Below are 20,267 nucleotides of genomic sequence, written 5' to 3'. Positions count from 1 at the left end.
GCGTACGCCACCTAGATTTACCATGTTTGAATATCGAGTCTAGGGTTTCTAGTGGTTGTAATTTCAATGTCTATATCTTTCCGCCAGTGCAGACAGTGTGTTCAGCGGAGGACTGGAGAAGTACAAAACACGTGTTATTTTAGAGAATGACGGACGCAACGCCTGGTATAGCCCAGCCTCGTTCAGGAGTACTTGCAACATAGATGTGACGTACTTCCCGTTTGACGAGCAAGTCTGCTCCATGAAATTCGGTTCTTGGACCTTTGTGTTGACGGACTTGGACATAGATACGGAGAACACGCCTACCCTCTCAGACAAATACGTCAAAAGTGCAGAGTGGGAGCTCATTAAGGCGTCCAAGGAAAGAAATGTCCAGTTTTATAAATGTTGCTCCGTGCCATTTACTGATGTCACTATCGTGTTGGTCATTCGCCGCAAGCCTCTGTTTTACGCTTTCAATTTGATCACCCCCTGTATGATAATGTTGTCCATGATTCTTTTGGGTTTCTTTCTCCCACCGGAGTCTGGAGAGCGCATAACGTTAAGCATTACCGTTCTGTTGGCCATGGCTGTGTTTCTGCAACTCGTGGCGGAAACGCTGCCGCGCAACTCGGAAACAATTCCACTTCTCGGAAAGTTCTATATCACCATCATGACGGAGGTCTCCTTATCATTGATGTCAACCTGTTGGGTACTGAATGTTCATCATAAAAACTCTGGAGGCTCGATTGTAAGAATTCCTCCGTGGATCGAACTCTTCGTGCTTGGTTGGGTGGCCAATGTCCTCTGCGTGCGCAAACCCACAATGCAACTTGAAAAATTCCCCCAAGAGGCCAACGAATGCAACCTCAGTGACAGCAGGCTCATCAAAGTGAAAGTCCCATCGCAGGCCGGTGAAGAGCATGCGCTCTTATCTGGCAATCACCTGACTCAAGTGTGCCTTTCAAATACGCACGGGCAGAAAAGGTTGTGTGCACACAGCAATGACGTCGATAAGACATCAGCAGAAAAAAAGAAGACGCTAGATGAGCAGTGTATTGCGAAAGATTTAGCGTTGCTGGCCGCGCACACAAGAAAGGATCGTCAAATTGAAGAAAATCAAAAGAAATGGAAACATGTTGCCATGGTCATGGATCGGTTCTTTTTCTGGTTTTTTGTAATCACTGTTCTCATCTCTACGCTAGTGATTTTCAAAGAGAAACTACGGCAGCAAAGTTTGCAACATAAAAGTTAACAGTTTCAGTGTAGAAATGTTTTTTTTTTTTACTTGCCCGTAATTAGCAATCACGAAACAGAGATATTTCAGGGGCACCCAACGTCAATTTTCGGAAAATATCTGTTCGGAAGACGATTTGAGATCTAGAATTTTCGGATCATTTGTTGTAAAATTTCTTGCTTGCCTGGCTCTCCTAGGATTTTCGAACATCTGAAAAATATTATAATTGCCCATTTTAAATGGATTTTTACCCTAAAAAGGTCACCTAGAATTTTCGGGAGCCTTTTTACTGGCTGAAATTTTCGAAAAGGTAAGTTTTGATCCCTATAATTTTCGGATCACTAGACTTTCAGCTAGGAAATCCGAACAGATGAAAAATTTTTAGGGAATAAAAATATGCCCGGCTATATCTACTGTTTAAATACTAAAATATGTTTAACAAAGCTATGTTTAAGTGGTTTAGAACTATATTCTCGTTTGGTGCTTCTGGTATTTTTCATTTAATTTAAGATCCACAGGGCATGATTATGTAATGAAATAATGAAAAGTATCTTTTCCACGACAATTACGTCTGCCGCCCTCGAAAAAGGCAAAATTGTTTATAAACAATAACAGTGCACCCAAATAAATCGTTTGACTTGTCTTATCCGAAGGTGCTTGTTTGAGGAAACAAAACCTAAAGTTAGGATTTGATTAAAATTCTGACTGAAGTTCAAGAATAAAGGAAGGAGTGAAGTCGTCCGAGAAATATGATGATATTACCGGGGCGGAAGTTTAATAACTGTTTCAATTTAAGCAAACAAAGCGAATAATTATCAAATGATTAGTTTTTCATAGTTGCCTCATGGTCTTGTGAGGAAAGTTTTCTTTACTTTTGCCATATGCCGCTGAGAATTCAGTTGAAATTTAGCTGATGAAAAATTGCATGATTAGGAGAGGTCAACGGACCGTCATTTCACGCCTGAAGGCTTCGTCTCAGTTCCGTCCGCCATACTTTCAAATTTAAGCACATATCTGGAAAGGATATTTAAGTAAATATTGCAACGAAGAGCTTATATTTACAGTTTAACATTAGCACTTATACCCAGAAATACGGCTAATAAGATGCGAGCTCAGTTTTGTAGTATCACTGAACATGACTTTTTGTCCTTATCTAGTGTTATAAGTCTCTGGAAAGAGAATATTCTGGCTGAACTGGGAAGAGAGAGGCCGCTCAGTTTCTGACTCTTGCCCAGGACTCCGAGGAAGGATATACCTGGCATTGCGCATTACGAAAGCCTCCTTGATTGGTAATGCAGGAATCATAACAAAGTTATTTATAAGCTACTTTCCAAAACAGTCAAAAGTCGTTAACGCTACAGAGATATGCGATTTTCTACCAATTTAGAACCAAGACCGATCGATATCCAACAAAATTAGCTTCGTTGGGAAGATTACGGGAGCCATTAGAAAAGGAGCAAAATTTTATTTTCCGCAATAATTTTAATTCTGTCAAGTTAATGATACTGTAATGGCTACACTAAAAGTGGCGGCGAAACATACTCCCTCGTAGAAAGTGCCCCCGTTGCAACGTTCACTTGCCGCCAAGTCTTTCCGCTATTATTACTGACAGATAATATTACGTCTTGTGCGATTTACTGGATGCGTAATTATCTTGCTAGCGAAATTATAAGGAAGTTATAGTTTCCTTGACTGAAACAAAATTAATTCTTGATCTTAAAATTACTGTTAATGCAGCGAGAAAAACTACGGTTATTTAAGTTTTATTGGAGACAAAAACGCTGCCTTAGATAACAGAGTTTCTCCATGACATTAGTTGAGGATTTTTTTCTGACGGGGAAAGAGACACGAGGACAGTTCAAAAGAAATGGGTTCGATTTGACATCTCCTGATTTCCCATTGCCTTAAATGACAACTTTTGCATTTTCTTTAATCAATTATTAAACAGTTGAAAGGATTTTTCATCAATTCGTGGGAACTTCGGGTCTGGTTGTAATCAAACCCCGTTTCATTTTGTCAAGCAGTGACAGTGAAACTCGCCCTCGCAGCTGGTAACCGAATTTGCGATCGCAGAGACAAAGATAAAAGTTGCTTCGAATTTCACATGCTTCGACTGATATCAGGGAATCTCTGATCGACCGAATTTTTCGCCACTGCGCACTGGTCTTAGGCCTCGATCACCGCTTACAATATCTTGCTTAATTCGTTTTGAATTGACGACACGTTCTACGTCAACTCATAAAGCACCGGAACAAACTTGTCCACGATTTTAAACCATTCAATCGAGAGAAGATCAATTTTTCCTCTGGTTAAATATTTACAGTATTGAAACTTACATCTCCGAACTTCCTAACATTCTAAGTGGCTTTAATCAAGGCGGACAAAACACCTAGAAAGTTGCCATTCGACTTTCTATCTACGTGGGAGTACCATTAGTTCAAAGGCAAGTATTGAGAAATCAGTAGTTTAGTCTTTGTTTTTCCTCTTTATGTAGTCTTACACTCTTGAACTGCGAACTCTTTAGCCGCCAGGGTGCTTTTTCTGCGGAAAAAGGAAAATGACTTAGGAAGGCTCTTTACTTCGCTTCACCTATTACTTTCAATTACTAGAGCATTGTTTGTAGAATTAGAATCGCACTCAGCTGATTCTTGAGCTCAATAGAAGCCCGGTGAAGTAGTGCAAGAATTTGTGGTATTTTCTTTATAATTCGTCGACCATTTATATTCCCATTCCTTTGCTTTAAATTTTCTATTTTTGGGCGTTTAATTTTAATCGGTCTGCTCCTTAAATGTTGATAATTTGTTGATAATCAGTCATATTTTGAATCACGTTTGGTCTTTCCCGTAGTACTGGAAGCTAAAGTCCCAGCAATTTTATTTGACCACTAGCCAATAGTTGCCATTTTTCGCTTCGTAGTCAAATTGATCTGCAGGCGAAATCTTATGCTAGGCCTGATGAGACCGCGATAACTGACCCTGACTAAAAAAATAATTTGCAAGGAATGGTCTCTCGTAAAAGCAAGCGCTTTGCCCAATTTTAGCCTAATTGCATTGCTTCTTCGTTTTTCCTACGCCAAAAGGCTGAGTATCGCTAGGTCAGACGTAAAAAAAATTGCTGTAGGTCTTGCAATTGCTCACTGTTTTTAACTTGTTATGACTGAAAAAGAAAATGAAGAGCACAAAATTATTTGAGCCGTGATCTGCACGTCGTTACCTTCGTAAACAAAATAGCTACTCGATCTGTCGGCGATAAATTTGCGATAAGCATCCGCTCTTGATATCGGTGAAACTCGACTTGATTTTGTTTGAGCCCTCGAGGCCGCTTCAGTATTTGTCACTCATCATTACCTATTCTTGATCATTATATTTTCTTTGTCGAGATAGAGCCTCTTGTAATTTGTTATCGACAAAAATCTTATTTCGCCGATAAAATATCGTAAGACAAATCATATATAAAGGATGTATGCGCGACCCAGAAAAAAAAAGTTCAGTTGAGTGCTTTAGTCAGTTGTTTGAATGTCGACAATAATTAGACAACCAAAAAATAATTTCTCGAAAAACCGATTTCGATCATTTTTAACAAAGTGTACCTCTAAACAGGCCTTAAAAAAACGGAGGATAGCCGAATCTACGAGAACAGTTTGGAAGTAACATATGTCAATTGAGGAGGAATATGATCCACGCTCAAAAAGAAGAGAGATATGGTGATGTTTACAGTTAAGATTTTGTTACTCATTCAAACTTCTTCCACATCTGCGCGTTCAGCTGATCTAGATATAGAGGGAATTTAGAGGACATACCCCAGTGTCAAAGCTGACTTACTTTAGAACGAATTGCTCCCGAAAAAGAGTTATTATACAAAAAAATAGATTCTCATGCAGGGCTTTGCCGTGGTCATAAGAAAATAAAGAATTTTTAGCATAATCTGAAAAAAAGTTTTTTCACAAAATCACAAAAATCCTCTAACCTTCAATACAAGTGTCCTTTATAAAACACACTTTGCAAAAATTGAAATAAAGTGGCCAGAAAACCACAAAATGTAAATATGAAAACTGACACCAAAGATGGCCGAAAAATTGAAATTCTTCATGCGAGAGATATAGGTATTTTCAGCACCGAAAGAAGGTATTATCTTTTTTGCGGTTATTTCTACGAAATAGATTCTATGCTAGCTTATTGACATTTCAATTCTTATTCAACCAAAGTTAGACAAATAAAGAATAGAGAAGGGAGACTGAGACCGACTATATTAAAAGATAAGGTTGCTGAGAAAAAAACTTAAAAAGTGCCCCTGTGACCAAAATATCAATTCTTATTTTTCTTTGGATTTCAAAACTATGTTAACTAAACACCAAAATTTTAAGTCTTGATTTTAAAATGACATCTGTTTATTTTAACTGGAATTTTCCGATAAAATGGTTTGCCATTACTAACTTTAAGTTCTTGAGCGAGCTGGATCGAAGAGAAAATGACGTCAAAGGCTTATAGTTTAAGAATGCAATGCGTGTGTACGCCGCAGAATTTATACGCAGCACGGGAGTTTTGGGCTTTCGGACTTTAAAACTCGCGTTTTGCACATATAATAAGTTGTATTCACACGCTGAAATTATAAGCTACTGGGCCTTTGACGTCACTTTCCCCTGGATCCAACCCTCTGAGGTCCAATAGGTCAGTTTTGAAAGTGAGTTTAAAACTTAGGATCAAAGTAAACGGCCTTTGTACAAAACTGCAAAGCTCAAAATTTTGCCACTCATGTGTTAGGCAAACACACTTTCAAAATCTGAAGTAAAAAAGGAAGTGATCTTTTTTATTACAGGGGCACTTCAAGGAAAAGATATGTCGGTCCTCGATGCTTTATTCTTGTATTGCTACGTTGTTTTTGTGATCGGCTACTTGCTCGGACATTCAGAACTAAAAGGAAGACCAATCAGTGGTGACGTGTTCTCAGCTCCGGTAGGATGTTGATTGGCTCGTTTGATTATTTTCGTCTGTTTTGATTGGCCAAAAATGGGCCAATTGTTTTGCTCTGTCATAATATTCGCTTGAAGTTAAAAAAACTAATAATTTTAACAAGTATTTTGAAGAGAAAAGATTATAAAAACCAAACGTTTTCGACACTGTAGGTCATACATAGCCGGAGTAAGGGATAGCCTGCTAATTGCACGTTTTAACTATGATAACCTGATCAGCGAACGTTATGACGACAAGTGACCATGATTACGCCTTTTGTTTCTTCATTTGAAAAAAAAGCAGGACAATGAATTCACTCTCAAAGGAAGGAATGCTACTCTTTGCAGTTCTCTTGGTAAAGTTCCAAGGTAAGCTTATATTTTTTTACTAATATTTCCTCTGGAACACTACTCCATTCCTCTATTGGCTATTTCCCCCATCTCATAATGCCACACGTTTTGGGAGATCTTTACATAAAAACAATACAAGTTATTTACTCTTGGGACTCAGTGAACTGGATATCCGTCGTTTTAATGCAAATAATAATAATAATAATAATAATAACGGTGAAGTCTCTGTGACGAGCCTAGAAAGGCCCATCAGGTCAACGCTTATCTCCGGTTTCCGTAGCATAATAATAATAATAATAATAATAATAATAATAATAAGACAATTATAATCACTTTATTTAAAGTGCTATTATGATCACATAGGTTTATCACATAGAATTCCAGGAAAGATTCAAAACGCCTTTCACCGTTTGGAAATATCTGCCTTGGTTCTGGAGATATTTAAGTTTGAAAAATGTGTGAAATATGCAAATGAGACGACTGATGACGTCATCCACTCAACCCAATATAACATCAAGTATATAAATAGCGCTATCTCGGTCAATTTGCAGCAGAGATCATTGAAACTTTGCAGGCTAATAGTTTTACAGGCAACACACCTACGGCTACAAAGAATGTTTCCACGACAACTCACTCTTTTCCAGTCCCGTCCAACGTGATTTCATTTTTTTTTGGTGACAAGTCGACGTAACATATTTATATGCTTGCAGGATCATGCAGATGAAGTACAATTTGCAAATATCAAAATAGAACGCCAAAGGTGGCCAGCAAAGCCTTTAATATCAGGGAGGTCTGGAACCCAGTATGTTGCCATGGTAACAAAACTGGTATGCTCATATTGTGGAGCACATCTACTAGAATTTTACTGCAAAGAATCAAGCATGTTTTTTACAAATTGGCCGAGATATCTGTTGTCATCATATTTGATCAAACTTCGGTTGACTGTATGACGTCATCACTAGGCTGATTTGCATTTTTTCAAAAGCAAATATCTCTGGAACAACGAGAGATATATGAAAATAGTAAACAGCATTCTTCTTCTCGTACAGCCTACATGTTTATGACTCAAAATGGCTTAGAAGGGAAAGATGCGAATTTCGTCATAGTAACACTTTTTTATGCGAGAGCACGAGTGCTCAAGTAATTGGGGAGACCATAAATCAACTGAAATCAGAACAAATCAAATCAAATGTTGGTTTTTGAGGAGAGGGGAAAACCGAAGTACCCGAGGAAAAACCTTTCGGAGCAGAGTAGAGAACCAACAAACTCAATCCACGTTTGGCGTGGGAATCGATCCCAGGCCCCAACCGCCCCATCGGTGGCAGACAAATGCTCTCACCACTGCGCCAGCCCTGCTCCCCGAAGAATGAAGTAGTGTACCACATGAACTATTTGATGGGATTGGTGAAAATAGCTAATACCATATACTGCAAACTCTTTGCCTCGCTTCTACGAAAGGTGGAACATTCTGCGCATGGTTGTGAAACTGGCTCATTTCCGAAGAGAATGATATTCTTGCAATGGTGACTCGAAAATACTCGGAAAAAGTCCGATCGAGTGCTTCTTTGCAGGAATCGAACTTACGACTTTATGATTACTAATTCGGATGCTCTACGACTAAGCTATAGGAAACTCAAGGACTCAGAACCCTTAAACTAGGTTCACTTGACCATTGTTCCCCTACACTGAAAGGACTGAATTTGTAGAGCATCCGAACTAGTAGTTTCCCCATCTCATAATGCGATTCGTCTTGGGATGGAGGAAGGGGGGGGGGGGGGGGGGAGGGGGTTTGGGAGGAAAGATTCTTTTCATAAAAAAAATAAAACTTCTGTACTCTTGAGACTTTATCATGCTTCAGTGAACTGGATATCCATTGTTTTAATATAAATATCCCCCCTAAATGAACTGTATTATGGGATCGGTGAAAAAAGCGAATTATCATCTCTTCATTTCATCTACCGGGGCTAGCAATTTCTCTGTCAGTCATTTCTGTCAATGGCCCATTTTTTCTTCGTCAAATTACAGCTCAACTTCTAAAAAAGAACGACGCTACACAACGCATTATCTAATGAAATACATAGTTTAAGAAAACGACGAAAAAATGAGTTCGTAAAACATGTTTCGACGTTTGCATTTTTTATTTATTATAAATTCAGCTTCCATCGCTTTGTATTCTGACTAACGAGGAAGTTTCTGTCGAAACGTGTTTTACAAACTCAAAGGTTTCGCCGCTTTCTTAAAATTCTTCACTTGTCTACTACTATCAAGATATATGACTATTTTTAACAGTCTTGAGAGTGGTAGCAATATCTGTCACACCAGAAGAGAGATTGATCTCGGATTTGCTTGAAAATTACACAAGGGAAGCCAGGCCAGTAAAGAATCCCAAGAACAGAATTATAGTTGTGTTCGGATTTGAGCTTGTTCAGTTAGTAAACGTGGTAAGTATATAGCTAATCAAAATATTTACGCTTAGGCAGATGCCTAAAAGCTGTCCAATTGGTTGCCCTTCCTGAGAAATAGGAGGGTATCTTTTTGCATCTTTTCGCGAACAGCTGGACTTTGGTTCGAGATTCTGAACTTACCTTTTCATTGTAGATCTAATTTGATCTTTGATTCTTGCTCAAAATAAAAGAAAACGTTTAAGGCAAAAGTTTAAGTAGCAAGTCAAACTCATGGTTACTGGGCATCATGGACAAAGTCAGGGCAAAACCTCAGTGATTCAAAGTCACAGAGTCAGATTCAGATTTAAACTAAAAACGTTTGAGTCAGAGTCAGAGTCGAAGTCAAAGTAAGAGTCAAGGTTAGAGTCAGTCAGAGTCATACACAAATCACTTAGAGTCAAAATGTCATAAGTCAATCCCAAAGTCAGATTCGAGCTATAGTTTGAGTTGCAATCAGAGTCAAAGTCAGTGTCAGAGTCATTCAAGTCAAGGCCAGGGTCGAGGTTAGAGTTAAGGTCAAGGTTCAGGCCACAGTCAAAAGTCATGGTCATAGTCAGCGTCAGTGACAGAGTCAGTTTAATTCACTTCCAAAGTCAATTCATTTCATTTACCGTTGGTACAGTTCCGTCCACTCTGAAGACGTTTAAAGAGGTCTACATCAAGAGAGATTGCAAAACACACGCCAAGCCCTAAACGTTAATTGTGTTGTTCAAAGTCTTTTGGAACGAACCCTCCTCAGATGATTCAGTCTTTGTCATTTTACTTTCAGAATGATCGAAATCAAATGATCACCACTAATGTCTGGGTGCGACAGGTAACTGATTTGTTTTATCCATTAAATAAGGATATTGTTATTAAAACTGTAACAGAAGGCAATAACTCTCACAGCTCGCGCTCCGCTTTCTCAACCAAAAAAGCAAAAACCGAAGCCAAAGGCGACTCAGTGCATGAAAAAGTTTTCCGGCGGTCGGAGTAAGTTCGGATACTGTTTGTTTCGGGTTTTGGTGACACGACACTGAATAGAAAATCGCTGTAATAGCAAACGTATGTATGCAAATGTGACCCAATATCACCTGCTGCAAATGACCTATGAGTTCATAAAATAATTTTATTTTGCTTTTCACCCGATGAATGATTATAAGATCTTTCGTAAATGCTATCTGAAGGAAGTTTATGCCTAACGCAACATTAAAGACCCCGATACAAGGAACTGGGGAAAAATCGCTGCCAAAATCCCATGTAACTGGCTCTTAGTAAACTAAGCCCTTATTTTGTAGATCTGGACCAATGAGTTGTTAACATGGGATCCGGACAAATATGATGGTATACAAGCCGTCAGACTTGATGCGTCTCGAGTTTGGATCCCGGATATTGTCTTATATAACAGGTAAGCACGTCACGGACAAGGTACGTTTAGGAAAGGTTGGGTAAGAATGAAACTCTAATCCTTCAATTACGAATCGCGAATAACTGATTGAAATTCTTTGTCTGAGCCATCTTTGACAGTAGTCGACAGTAAGGCTGCAGCGATACACCGGTGCAACGGTGGACCGCGATATTTTTTGTCACGATACGAATATCGATATTTGAATGGGATATCGCTGTATCGCAAAACAATAAAATATTCCTCATCAAAAATCAGAAATTACTTTACCAACATTCAGAAATTACTGTTTTAATCAGTTGAATGACTTCTCACCCTAGTACAAGCCTTTTTTTAGCCAAAGGGCTTCGTCCTTGCTTAGTATCGCTTCGCCTGCTTTCGATCACGTATTTTTCAAGATGGCGGCATGAACGCTTGCGTAGTTCCAATAAGTTGTCAGCTGACACAGTCTTACGCGCCCACAGCAAAAACACGTGGTTCATTCATCAAAATGTCTTCCTCTGTTGAGTTACAACCGGCACCGTCCTCGTTTAAATTAAATCAAAGGTGGGGAAGACTTTGGATTTAAAGTACTTTACGATGCCCAAGGGGTAAGGAACGATGTATCGTATCGTGTATCGTATCGTGGCACTTGTATCGAGATATGTATCGTATCCTAAGAAAATGTATCGTTGCATCCCAAGTCGACAGTAGTTTGTATACGGAATGAGCCTGCGTTTACGTTAAACCCAAGCTATTCATACAATGTCTCGTATTTTATTTACTCACGTAAAGTCAGTCAAATACACATGCGTAACCTCCGTAAAACTTACTTGGAAATCCACCTTTAGAGAGACAACAATTTTTTTTTTTTTGTTTTTTTGTTTTTTTTTTTTTGCTAAGGAAGGACCCAGGCAAACATGGCCAATTTTATAGGCAAAGTTCTAAAAGCTAAAAACTAGAAAATGCAAGTTGGATTATGGCCTTATTGGTAGCTTCTGGTATGTATTGATGTCCCAAGAATCATAGAACGTGCAAATAAACAGCTTGGAAAACGGCCTACAATTTAGACGAATGGCCACGAATTTTTCAATTAATATGCAAAATAGCCGCTTTCATGGCTAAAGTCTTAGGAGCCAAAATAGATTTTCCTACATTTTGCACGTGGAACCAAAACCAAATTGCGAAAAATGACTTATTTCAAAACAGCCCAGCCAGGCTTTCAATTTTATGTCTGTTCTTCTTGGCAATTCAAATATTACATTTCACTAACACTCCAAAGGTATAAATGGTTATGGAAGGCTTTCTCGCACAAGACTATGAATCTGACAATGTGAAGCTGATATTTCTTTGGTTATGCTCGAGTCTTAAGTCACCGACTAGTGGCATATTTCACTTTGTTAAATTTTCGACCTTGGATATTGAGTTTCTAGCTTTCTGATTGGTTCACTTAATCTGGTGGCTTCAACTGGATTCGAATTCCGTGTTTGTGTAACGGCGTTTTCACAGACCGATTTATTTTTAGATTGAATTTTCCGCGAATGAGACTCCCACAGGAGCCCTATGACCAATTACAAAGTGATAGGGTCACCGAACCGGAACTGCCTTTGTTTTTTGAACTAATTCGCGGGAAGGGCTAGTCTAAAAATAAACCTACTTCGTGAAAACGCCGTTTCACAGACGCTGTATGGAAGTTGTACGCTCCAGATGGGCTCCTGACGAGGATCCCTTCTCCCTTTCGTCTGTAACCTGCAATTCAAATATGTACATTTATTTCAGAGCCTCTCACTTTTTGTGACCCCTCTAACATAGAACCGAAGTCCAAAACGTGATTTATCATGTTGCTCCATTTTCACCAAATGTCTCGTGATTTACAGCGCTGACAATGAATTCAGTGGAGGCACGGATAAATACAAGACGCCTGTAATTTTAACGAACACCGGCAAATGCAGTTGGTTTTGTCCTGCATCTTTTACTAGTACTTGTCCAATAGACGTGCAGTACTTTCCGTTTGATCAACAGAAGTGTATTTTAAAGTTTGGCTCCTGGACGTACGAGGTAGGCGAAATCGTAGACAGATGTAAAACACTTGACAGTTGTGTGCCAAGTGGTCAGCATTACATGCCATCCACCAAAGCAAACCCTCTGTCGTCACTTACGTCCCGAAATTAATGGACGTAATGACATCTAATTAGATTCACACCCAGTTTGACATCCAACACAAAGTGTCCCATAGGTCTAAACATTTGTTGCCTGTTTCAAAAAATAACGAAATTGTAAGGGATAGAGATAGAGCGATTTTCATATGACCTTCAAAAATAAACGTAAAAACAGAACGTAAACAAAAATGCAAAACATTTAATTGGCTTATCGAACAAAAACAAACGAGCGCGAATTTTCATTGGCTTGGCGAACGCGGATGCAAACAACGTCATCTCTCCGTGGAACTTTCTGGAAAGTTTCCGGCGCTTTGACGTCATTTGAAATGCAGTAATGTGATTGGGCAATCGAACTGTTTACTGCCCATATTAGGAGTTTCCTTGGCTGGACTAAGGAGAAGCTTTGTTTTAATCTTGCCAAACATTGGTCCGTCAGACAAATTGCGAACACTTTTTCAAGCTCATACGAAAGTTGCTCTAATTATTTTTGGTGAGTGTAAACACAGCTGTTTATCTTTACTTGAGGACCGAAGTTTTCTAGGGAACACTTTCTGAAGCGAGTGATGGGTACGGGAGAAGCTTATCAAATTGCCGTGCATCTAATTTCGTCAATTTCTGGACATATCGTTTTGAGAGATAATACGCACTTCTAACTTAAGAGAAATGTGATAAGACATCTGAAAATAAAGAAAGTTGAGAGTGTGAGAAACTCAAACGGGTACCTTTTATTTCACGCTACCACTGATATTCTCTGAATCAATGAGGAACATAGTCAGTGAATGAAAGTTAGTGAATATCTCCGGCGTTCGCAATGTCTCCGCAGCGAAGTGTGCCAGCGATTCCAAAAAGCCAACTCAAAGCCAGAGGGCCTCATGGGGTGAAGAGTGTGGCGTGAAAGCTTTTCCTAAGCTCTGAACACTTATTTGATGTAAAAATTAAGTGTGCACCGTGAAATCGCGAAATTTTTAACCGTGTACCGTGTTTGCAACACCCCAATTGAGACCCTCAAGCCAAAATGCGGATTGGGAATATAGGAGATAGGTGCTTGGATAAGGGAAAGGAGAGAGTTTCGGAGAAGCTGGTTAGGGCGGCTTGTGGCTCTCTCGAACTATGATATTAATTGAAAAACGACAAATGAGGCAGAAGATATAAGATGTAAAGACTTGATATATCCGCATATGTCCTGAAAAACTGGTATTTTTCACGCTGGTCTTATACTCACGTTTGCCAGATGATAAATATTGTACTGTAAGAACATTCTAATCGATTTTCGTGTTGCAAAATGATTAAACTTAATTAAACAATGTTAAAACGATTGACAGACGATGAGACAAAGCTGTGATTCGTTCTTTAAGAGCGCATCTCACTTAAAGCGACAAATGTCGATTTTGAAACCGTGACAAACCAGCTTCTATTTCCCGGTGTCGCCGCGTGCACGCTTTGCGGGCCTATTTTACTGGTCACTAGACTCAATAAATTATTATCGTCTGGAGGCAGAGTATAAACATTCGCTTTTATTTTTGAAGGTGATAGACCTTGACATGAGAGAGGAAAATGGCTCTTCAAAATCTCAGTACGTTGAAAGTGCAGAATGGAAACTTCAGGATGTCAAAAAGCAACGAAACGCAAAGCTTTACTCGTGTTGCAAGCACGAACTTGCTGATATTAGTATAACGATTATCATGGATAGGAAACCACTTTTCTACCTCTTCAATCTTGTGATTCCGTGCCTCATTATATTGTCCATGATTTTGCTGGGATTTTTCTTGCCTCCAGAATCCGGTGAACGAATCACACTCAGTATCACTGTGTTGCTAGCCATGGCTGTGTTTCTACAGCTTGTGGGAGAGAGTCTGCCTCGGAACTCAGAGACGGTTCCGCTTTTAGGAAAGTTCTACATCACCATCATGGGGGAGATCTCCATCTCGCTCATGCTGACATGTTGGGTGTTGAACATCCATTACCACGGCTCCGGAAGCTCTGCTAAGGAGGTACCCCTGTGGGCTCGGGTAGTCGTCTTGCAGTGGTTGGGATACCTGCTGTGCGTCGGTAAACCAGACGGCAGCTCCCCGGACGTACCCAACCCCGATCTCAGATATCACCAGGACGATCGACGGAAAGGCGGGCCGTTTGCGTTGGACTGGGAGACAACGTTTTCGCCTGCGGCAAACTGCCACTGCGCGCGGTGTATGCACGCGAGAGGGGCTCACTTTAGCGCGGGAGAGAGAAGCCCCGACGAATCTCGTCTCCTGGAAGTTAGATACAACACAGATACGCCTGTTGATTTGCCCGAGCTTCGCACTAAAGATCGACCCAAAGAGAAACTTTCAGAACAAATAAGCGTTCTTGCAAATAGCATTCGAGAGCGTGAGAAGGTGGAGAAGAATCAGGAAGACTGGAAGTATTTTGCAATGGTCATGGATAGGTTTTTCTTTTGGCTATATTCTATGACCATATGTATTTCGACTTTAACTATCTTCTTGAGTCGTGAAGACGTGGATTCGTGAACTTGAAAATATCTAAGCATAGTTTGCCACCCTCCTTTCAAATAAACATCAACAAGTTGAAGAATCTGACAGCCGCTGGTAAGTCAAGGCGATTAACCTGATAAAATCTAACACGAATGCGGAAATTCAAGGCTATTTGACTGACGGTGTTCTTTGTTCACAAATTTTGCTTCGTCGATATAAGCCAGAACGTAAGCTTTTTTGCTGTGTCCAATGAGAAAATTACCAAACTCAGCTCTGAAATCAATTCAAAATTTGGGCGAATTGACTGACTTTCCTGATCGTGGTTCAATACTTTATTTACTGCTTGTATTTGCTAATTCTTTTGAAATGAAACATTTGATTTCAGTGTGAAGAGTTTGCATACCTTAGTATCCGCCGTGCTTCAACAGCAAAACTCTATTGTTTCATAGCTGTTTTGTACTAAATCCACACGTGTGTAGATCGTTTTCAATCAATCCCTAGAGGAAAAGATTACATTGTTCTAATGTACGAATCCTTGTGGACAAACAAAAAAGACAGTGAGAGATGTATTGTTTTCATCAACAAACGTGGTGACGATGACATCGTAAAAACCACAAAAAACGTCCTTGCTGTAAGGACAACGCTCAATCTCGTATGTTATCCCGTTATGCAAAATTCTTGTGAAATTAAAGTTTAAATTTATCCTCCATGAGCAAGGGCTCGGGAATAACTTTTTCTCCGCAGCTCAGGTGTACTGTAAATGCTCTAATAAGCCCCTCTCTCCTCCTATGAATAATGTCAGTCTCGTACACTTGCCTACTAAATATAATGCTAAGTAAAACGTAGAATTGTATTTGAACGAGGACGGGCGAAATGGTTCGGTTTTAAATGGCCAAAGATGAGCCTACTCTCGTATATAAATTTATTAAAGCTAATTGAGATTTTAGAAGACTGGTATTTTGACTCTCGAGTTTTTAGTAAGCCCCCCTCTCTAATAAACCCGCCTTGCTGCGAGCCCCAGAATCAAGTAAGCCCACAATGGCTTATTAAAGCGTTTGCGGTATGTCTTTTCAGTACATTCTGTCTTTCTAAAATATTCTGCATTTTACAACGAGCGCTGCCTAAAACTAATCCCTTGGCAACTGAGTTCCATTTTTTCTCAAACATTTTGGGATTTTTGGGCCTAATAACCGTCAAGAATGGGTGGTTTTGTAGCGTGATAGCAGTGCTAAATTTACGAACAAAATAAGTTTAAGAGAGACCATTGCTTGCCATTGCGAACATTTGCTTTAAGATCCGTTCGATTTTGTTGAACAGCGATGTTGAGACCCCCCCCCCCCCCTCCCCCCCAAACATGTTGAATCCATGTTGAATCCATGTTGAATCCATGTTGAATGAGTTTAAAAGAGTTTAAACTTTGCTTCAACAACCATTAAACATTTCCTTTGTTATCGTGAATGTTGAATAACGTTGAAGCCGTTTGAATTACCTCCCTCTTTCGACGTTGTTGGGTATGCGCGTGCGCACTAATCAGTCTGTCAATGACGTATAGATGTCCCGTATCCATAGTAATATTCGCGGTGCGCAGCCTGAGACTGAATACCAGGCCTCTTGTCAAGCTTTGTTGTTGATGATCCCCAGCAGTCAATATCGTTCAACAAAATCAAACAGACGTTAAAGCAAATGTTGAAGCCGATTTTCCGGGCCTTTATTTGTATCGGTCATCTCATGATTTTGAGTGCAATTTAGTATAAATAAGCACGAGTATATTTTCCAGACTAAGGAGTGAGTGCAATTTGTAGTCTGAACTACTACGTGATTACTTATTAACTAGACCCTCCGTGAGGGTACACTGGGTTGCCTGTGGTACGTGCAACGTTCCAGGCAAATTGTGACTGGCCCACGGGCCGATTACGGGCTTGAAAAAACAAAGCAAAAGGTAATTTAAAAACCATGTAATAAACTACTTACTAACCGAGCTAGCTCGAGCCGTACTGGGGAATATTGGCCCTGGGTCGTTTTTGTACGGACCTTGCTGCGCTCGGTCCGTACTGCCACGACCTCGGGCCAATATTTCCCTGGCAGTACGGCCCTCGCGCTCGGTTAGTAAGAAGTTATTAAGGGGTCACCCAGAAGTCATACCAGCAGAGGTCCTTTGGCTCACAGGTCCTCACACGTTCGTACGACGAAACAGATCCTTTTCTGAGGTTAAAAACCTGGCTACTGGCCTAACTCTTTTTCCTACTTTCCCAACCGCGAGAAAACCGCGGTAAATCAGCCATCGCCAAAAAATGTTTTTCTTCTCTCAAAAAATATTTAAAGTTACGGGGAAAAAATACATCATTTTAAAGCTAAGAAAATAAGCTTTCCAACATCATATAACTTATTTACAGGCAACTGAAACATTTTATAAAAGCGAAAGTTGAACGGAAAAAGTTAAGTAAAATAACAGTAAAATATGTTTTCCAGGCAAAATTTGGTCATTTTAGCGTTGATTACGAATTTTTGGATGCAAAACTAATATTTTCTGCAATTTATCAGCTTTCTTGGACATAAATTCGACCGAAAACTGATAAGGCACGAATAATTTTAGTAGATAACGTGGTTCTATGCGTAATGTGATAATGCGATAAAAGTGTCAAATTTGCGACCCATTGCTAACGGCAACGGAAGCGATCGCATTACGAATAATTAACCTCTGTTGCCAAAAACCACCCAAATAACCGGTCAGTGTAAAACGCAGACTGCAGACTGCAGACCAGGGATAAAATGCAGACTGAGTGTAAAATGCAGACTGCAGACAGCAGACTGCGGGTTAATAAAATAATAATGAAAAAAGAGTTATAAGAGTCTTGGTAGCCGTTTGTACTTTCACACTGAAACCCCAACACAGCTCCCATCGCTTTGGTTGCCCCACGGCATGTTTTAAATCCGGATTTTTATCGAACTCTGTAAGAATTGAAGCTGTTTGAATCCTTGTTGTTGTTGGAAAAAGGACAGTTTCGTTAAGTGAGTTGCTTTTAGGCAAAGAAGTCACCACCCCGTAATTCAACTGTCCATTTTGCTGCACTGAACAAAGTAATCGAGTAATTACCCAATAACTCAATTTATTTTGACACGCATGGCTACAGTACCAATTAACAAAGACAGAGATAACGCGGATTTTGCAACCATTTAACGTTTCAATTCAGTCGGCTTAAGCCAGTATGACTGAGGTGTAAAAATTTCTTATTAGGATCCTTTCATTCGCTTTCGTGTACGTTATGTTTATCCTTTAGTTCACAAGCTCGTTTGTTTTGCATCTGGAAGATGTAATTTTCAATTATAACCTCTCCCTAGGGGTTATCACGCATAGCTTAAGGTGATTCCTTAGTAATAGAAGTTGTCGTAAGATTTTTTTAAAACTTTTCTTAATTGTTCCCTACATTATGGTGACTCGAAATGTGCAATTAAAAGAATAGGTTACCAAGCTCGTTTGAGAGACATTACTTGCTCAAGTTACTCATTTAATCATTGCGACTTCATCTATCAAAGACAAGTTTATTCCATCGGTTCAGGATACGTTTTGCAGGAACAGGAAGTACAGCTTTGACGTAATTCTTGAAATAACAAAACAGGTGAATTGTATCGCTCAAAAGGAATAATTTAATGTTTGTTTTATGGCACAAGCACACGTCTTGAAGAGGCACTGACTACAAATATTCCTCGGGTGCGTGATCTCGAGGAGATATTTTGTGTCCACGAGTGATGGCTACGAATACATTTTTTTCTGTAACTTTTCTTCTGACGTAATTTTTTTAAAATTTTGTTACAGCACAAAGAGGATGAGTAAGAGAATAAAATTATGCCAAAAAAAAGATAGGTCACCAACCTCGTTTAGGAGAAAACAGAAAGCAAACCAAGCTCGACCCTCGACAACACGTCTCCCGGATAGCGCGGTTTCACTTTCACTGTCGGACTGAAATGTTCTTTAGCATCATCAAGGCTATCACTCGACTTTTTGTTTTGCGAGAGTCTAAAAAGTTTCTTGTTTTGCTCTTTACTGCTGTGCTCTGAAAACGGCCATTCTTCTTTCTAGCGAGCTTTCCCGCACGAAAGGTCGCCATTTTGAAATGTTTTTGGCCACGTTCGATATATCAATATTCACACATGGCTACGAGTCTTTATGGTTAAATTTAAACATTGTTTTGTTTAGAAATATCCGTTGAGACTTGTGAGACAAAGAAAACAGAACTGACCATGAAATTTGACCATAAAGCCTCTTAGTCTGAATACGAACGTGGCCTACGCTGTGTTATGCGCAGAACAGGATGCGCAGTGCAATACTAGGGAATCACCTTAACCAATGAAATCCCCGCGTCCCAATTGCTCGGAATAGATCGTTTTCACTGTCACGCAATAAAAAAATAAATCAAAAACTATCCAGTGCAAAACGCTAAGAAATTGTTATGTTATAGAAGATAAAGAAATAAGACACTTGTCCCAGTTTTAGGCCTCTGCGTTTCCCCAAACTTCAGATATTAGTCGAAATGTTTCGCAGAAATTTACAGAGCCCAGTATGAAAACGCCATATTGGTGTACCTCAGTGGTTCACCAATATGGCGGCCGGAGAATAGTGTAAACATCCGGAACTTACTTTGGCTAACTAGGCGACTGATTATCAGTACTGAAAAAACAAGCATTTACATAAGCACTTTTCCTACTGCTCTAACTTCTAAAAGGGCTCAAAATCATGAGATAAGTATATATTTTTCAACAAACTTGATCGTAGCCTTGTGTCACGCATCTACATAATCCGGAAATTCAAAATGCTCTGGTTTCCAAACGAAGCACGCTATTGAGCTGTGAAATTGTCAACACATATAGATATGCCGCCTCTTATGCCTGATGAGGATAAAAACTTTGGTGGATCTTTAGTTTTAGATTTTGGAAAGTGATGACGTCACGTGAAAACGATCTATACATGAAATTCTTTGTGCATTTCGTTGCACCGAAAAAAGACAACCGAGATTATTCAGGTATTCGAAGTAATAATTGTTGGTTTTTCGATCGATTTCCCTCGATGTACCGGTGTGACAAATAATTTGGAACATTGCAATGCATCTGGAAGCGCAAAAACAAAGCACAGATGATTTCAACGCGTACGATCGCATCCCCAAAAGGTGCAGCGACCTGCAGTCATAATAATGTGAGTTGTTGACAGATGTAAAACAGGATTGTCTTTCAAACAATCTTTATTTGATCCGTATGACTCGTTTTTTCATTATTAATATTTATTTTACCCTCAGTCTGCATGTTACCCCCGGTCTGCAGTC

The 20,267-nt window shown here is 39.6% G+C and overlaps 2 protein-coding genes across 2 annotated transcripts in view; both read left to right on the top strand.

Moving 5' to 3' along the window:
• LOC138014058 (neuronal acetylcholine receptor subunit alpha-10-like) overlaps nucleotides 1–2,355 on the top strand; it is a 16,303-nt gene extending 13,948 nt beyond the window's left edge. The window contains exon 6 of the mRNA XM_068861087.1: nucleotides 88–2,355. Within this exon, the coding sequence (XP_068717188.1) occupies nucleotides 88–1,234 (1,147 nt within the window). The 3' untranslated portion in view covers nucleotides 1,235–2,355. The remainder of the gene's footprint in view (nucleotides 1–87) is intronic.
• Nucleotides 2,356–6,411: 4,056 nt separating this feature from the next.
• LOC138060298 (neuronal acetylcholine receptor subunit alpha-10-like) lies at nucleotides 6,412–15,764 on the top strand. Its single transcript, XM_068906041.1, has 6 exons — nucleotides 6,412–6,533; nucleotides 8,805–8,956; nucleotides 9,729–9,773; nucleotides 10,237–10,346; nucleotides 12,200–12,380; nucleotides 14,008–15,764. The coding sequence occupies exons 1-6, from the start codon at nucleotides 6,473–6,475 to the stop codon at nucleotides 14,986–14,988; spliced, it is 1,530 nt and encodes a 509-aa protein (XP_068762142.1). The 5' UTR covers nucleotides 6,412–6,472; the 3' UTR covers nucleotides 14,989–15,764.
• Nucleotides 15,765–20,267: the final 4,503 nt, after the last annotated feature.

The sequence above is a fragment of the Montipora capricornis genome, chromosome 8, assembly GCF_036669925.1.
Source record: "Montipora capricornis isolate CH-2021 chromosome 8, ASM3666992v2, whole genome shotgun sequence".
Classification (NCBI taxonomy): Eukaryota; Metazoa; Cnidaria; class Anthozoa; order Scleractinia; family Acroporidae; genus Montipora; species Montipora capricornis.
Note: the sequence above shows the minus strand (reverse complement) of the source record. Positions and strands in the feature narration are given on the sequence as shown.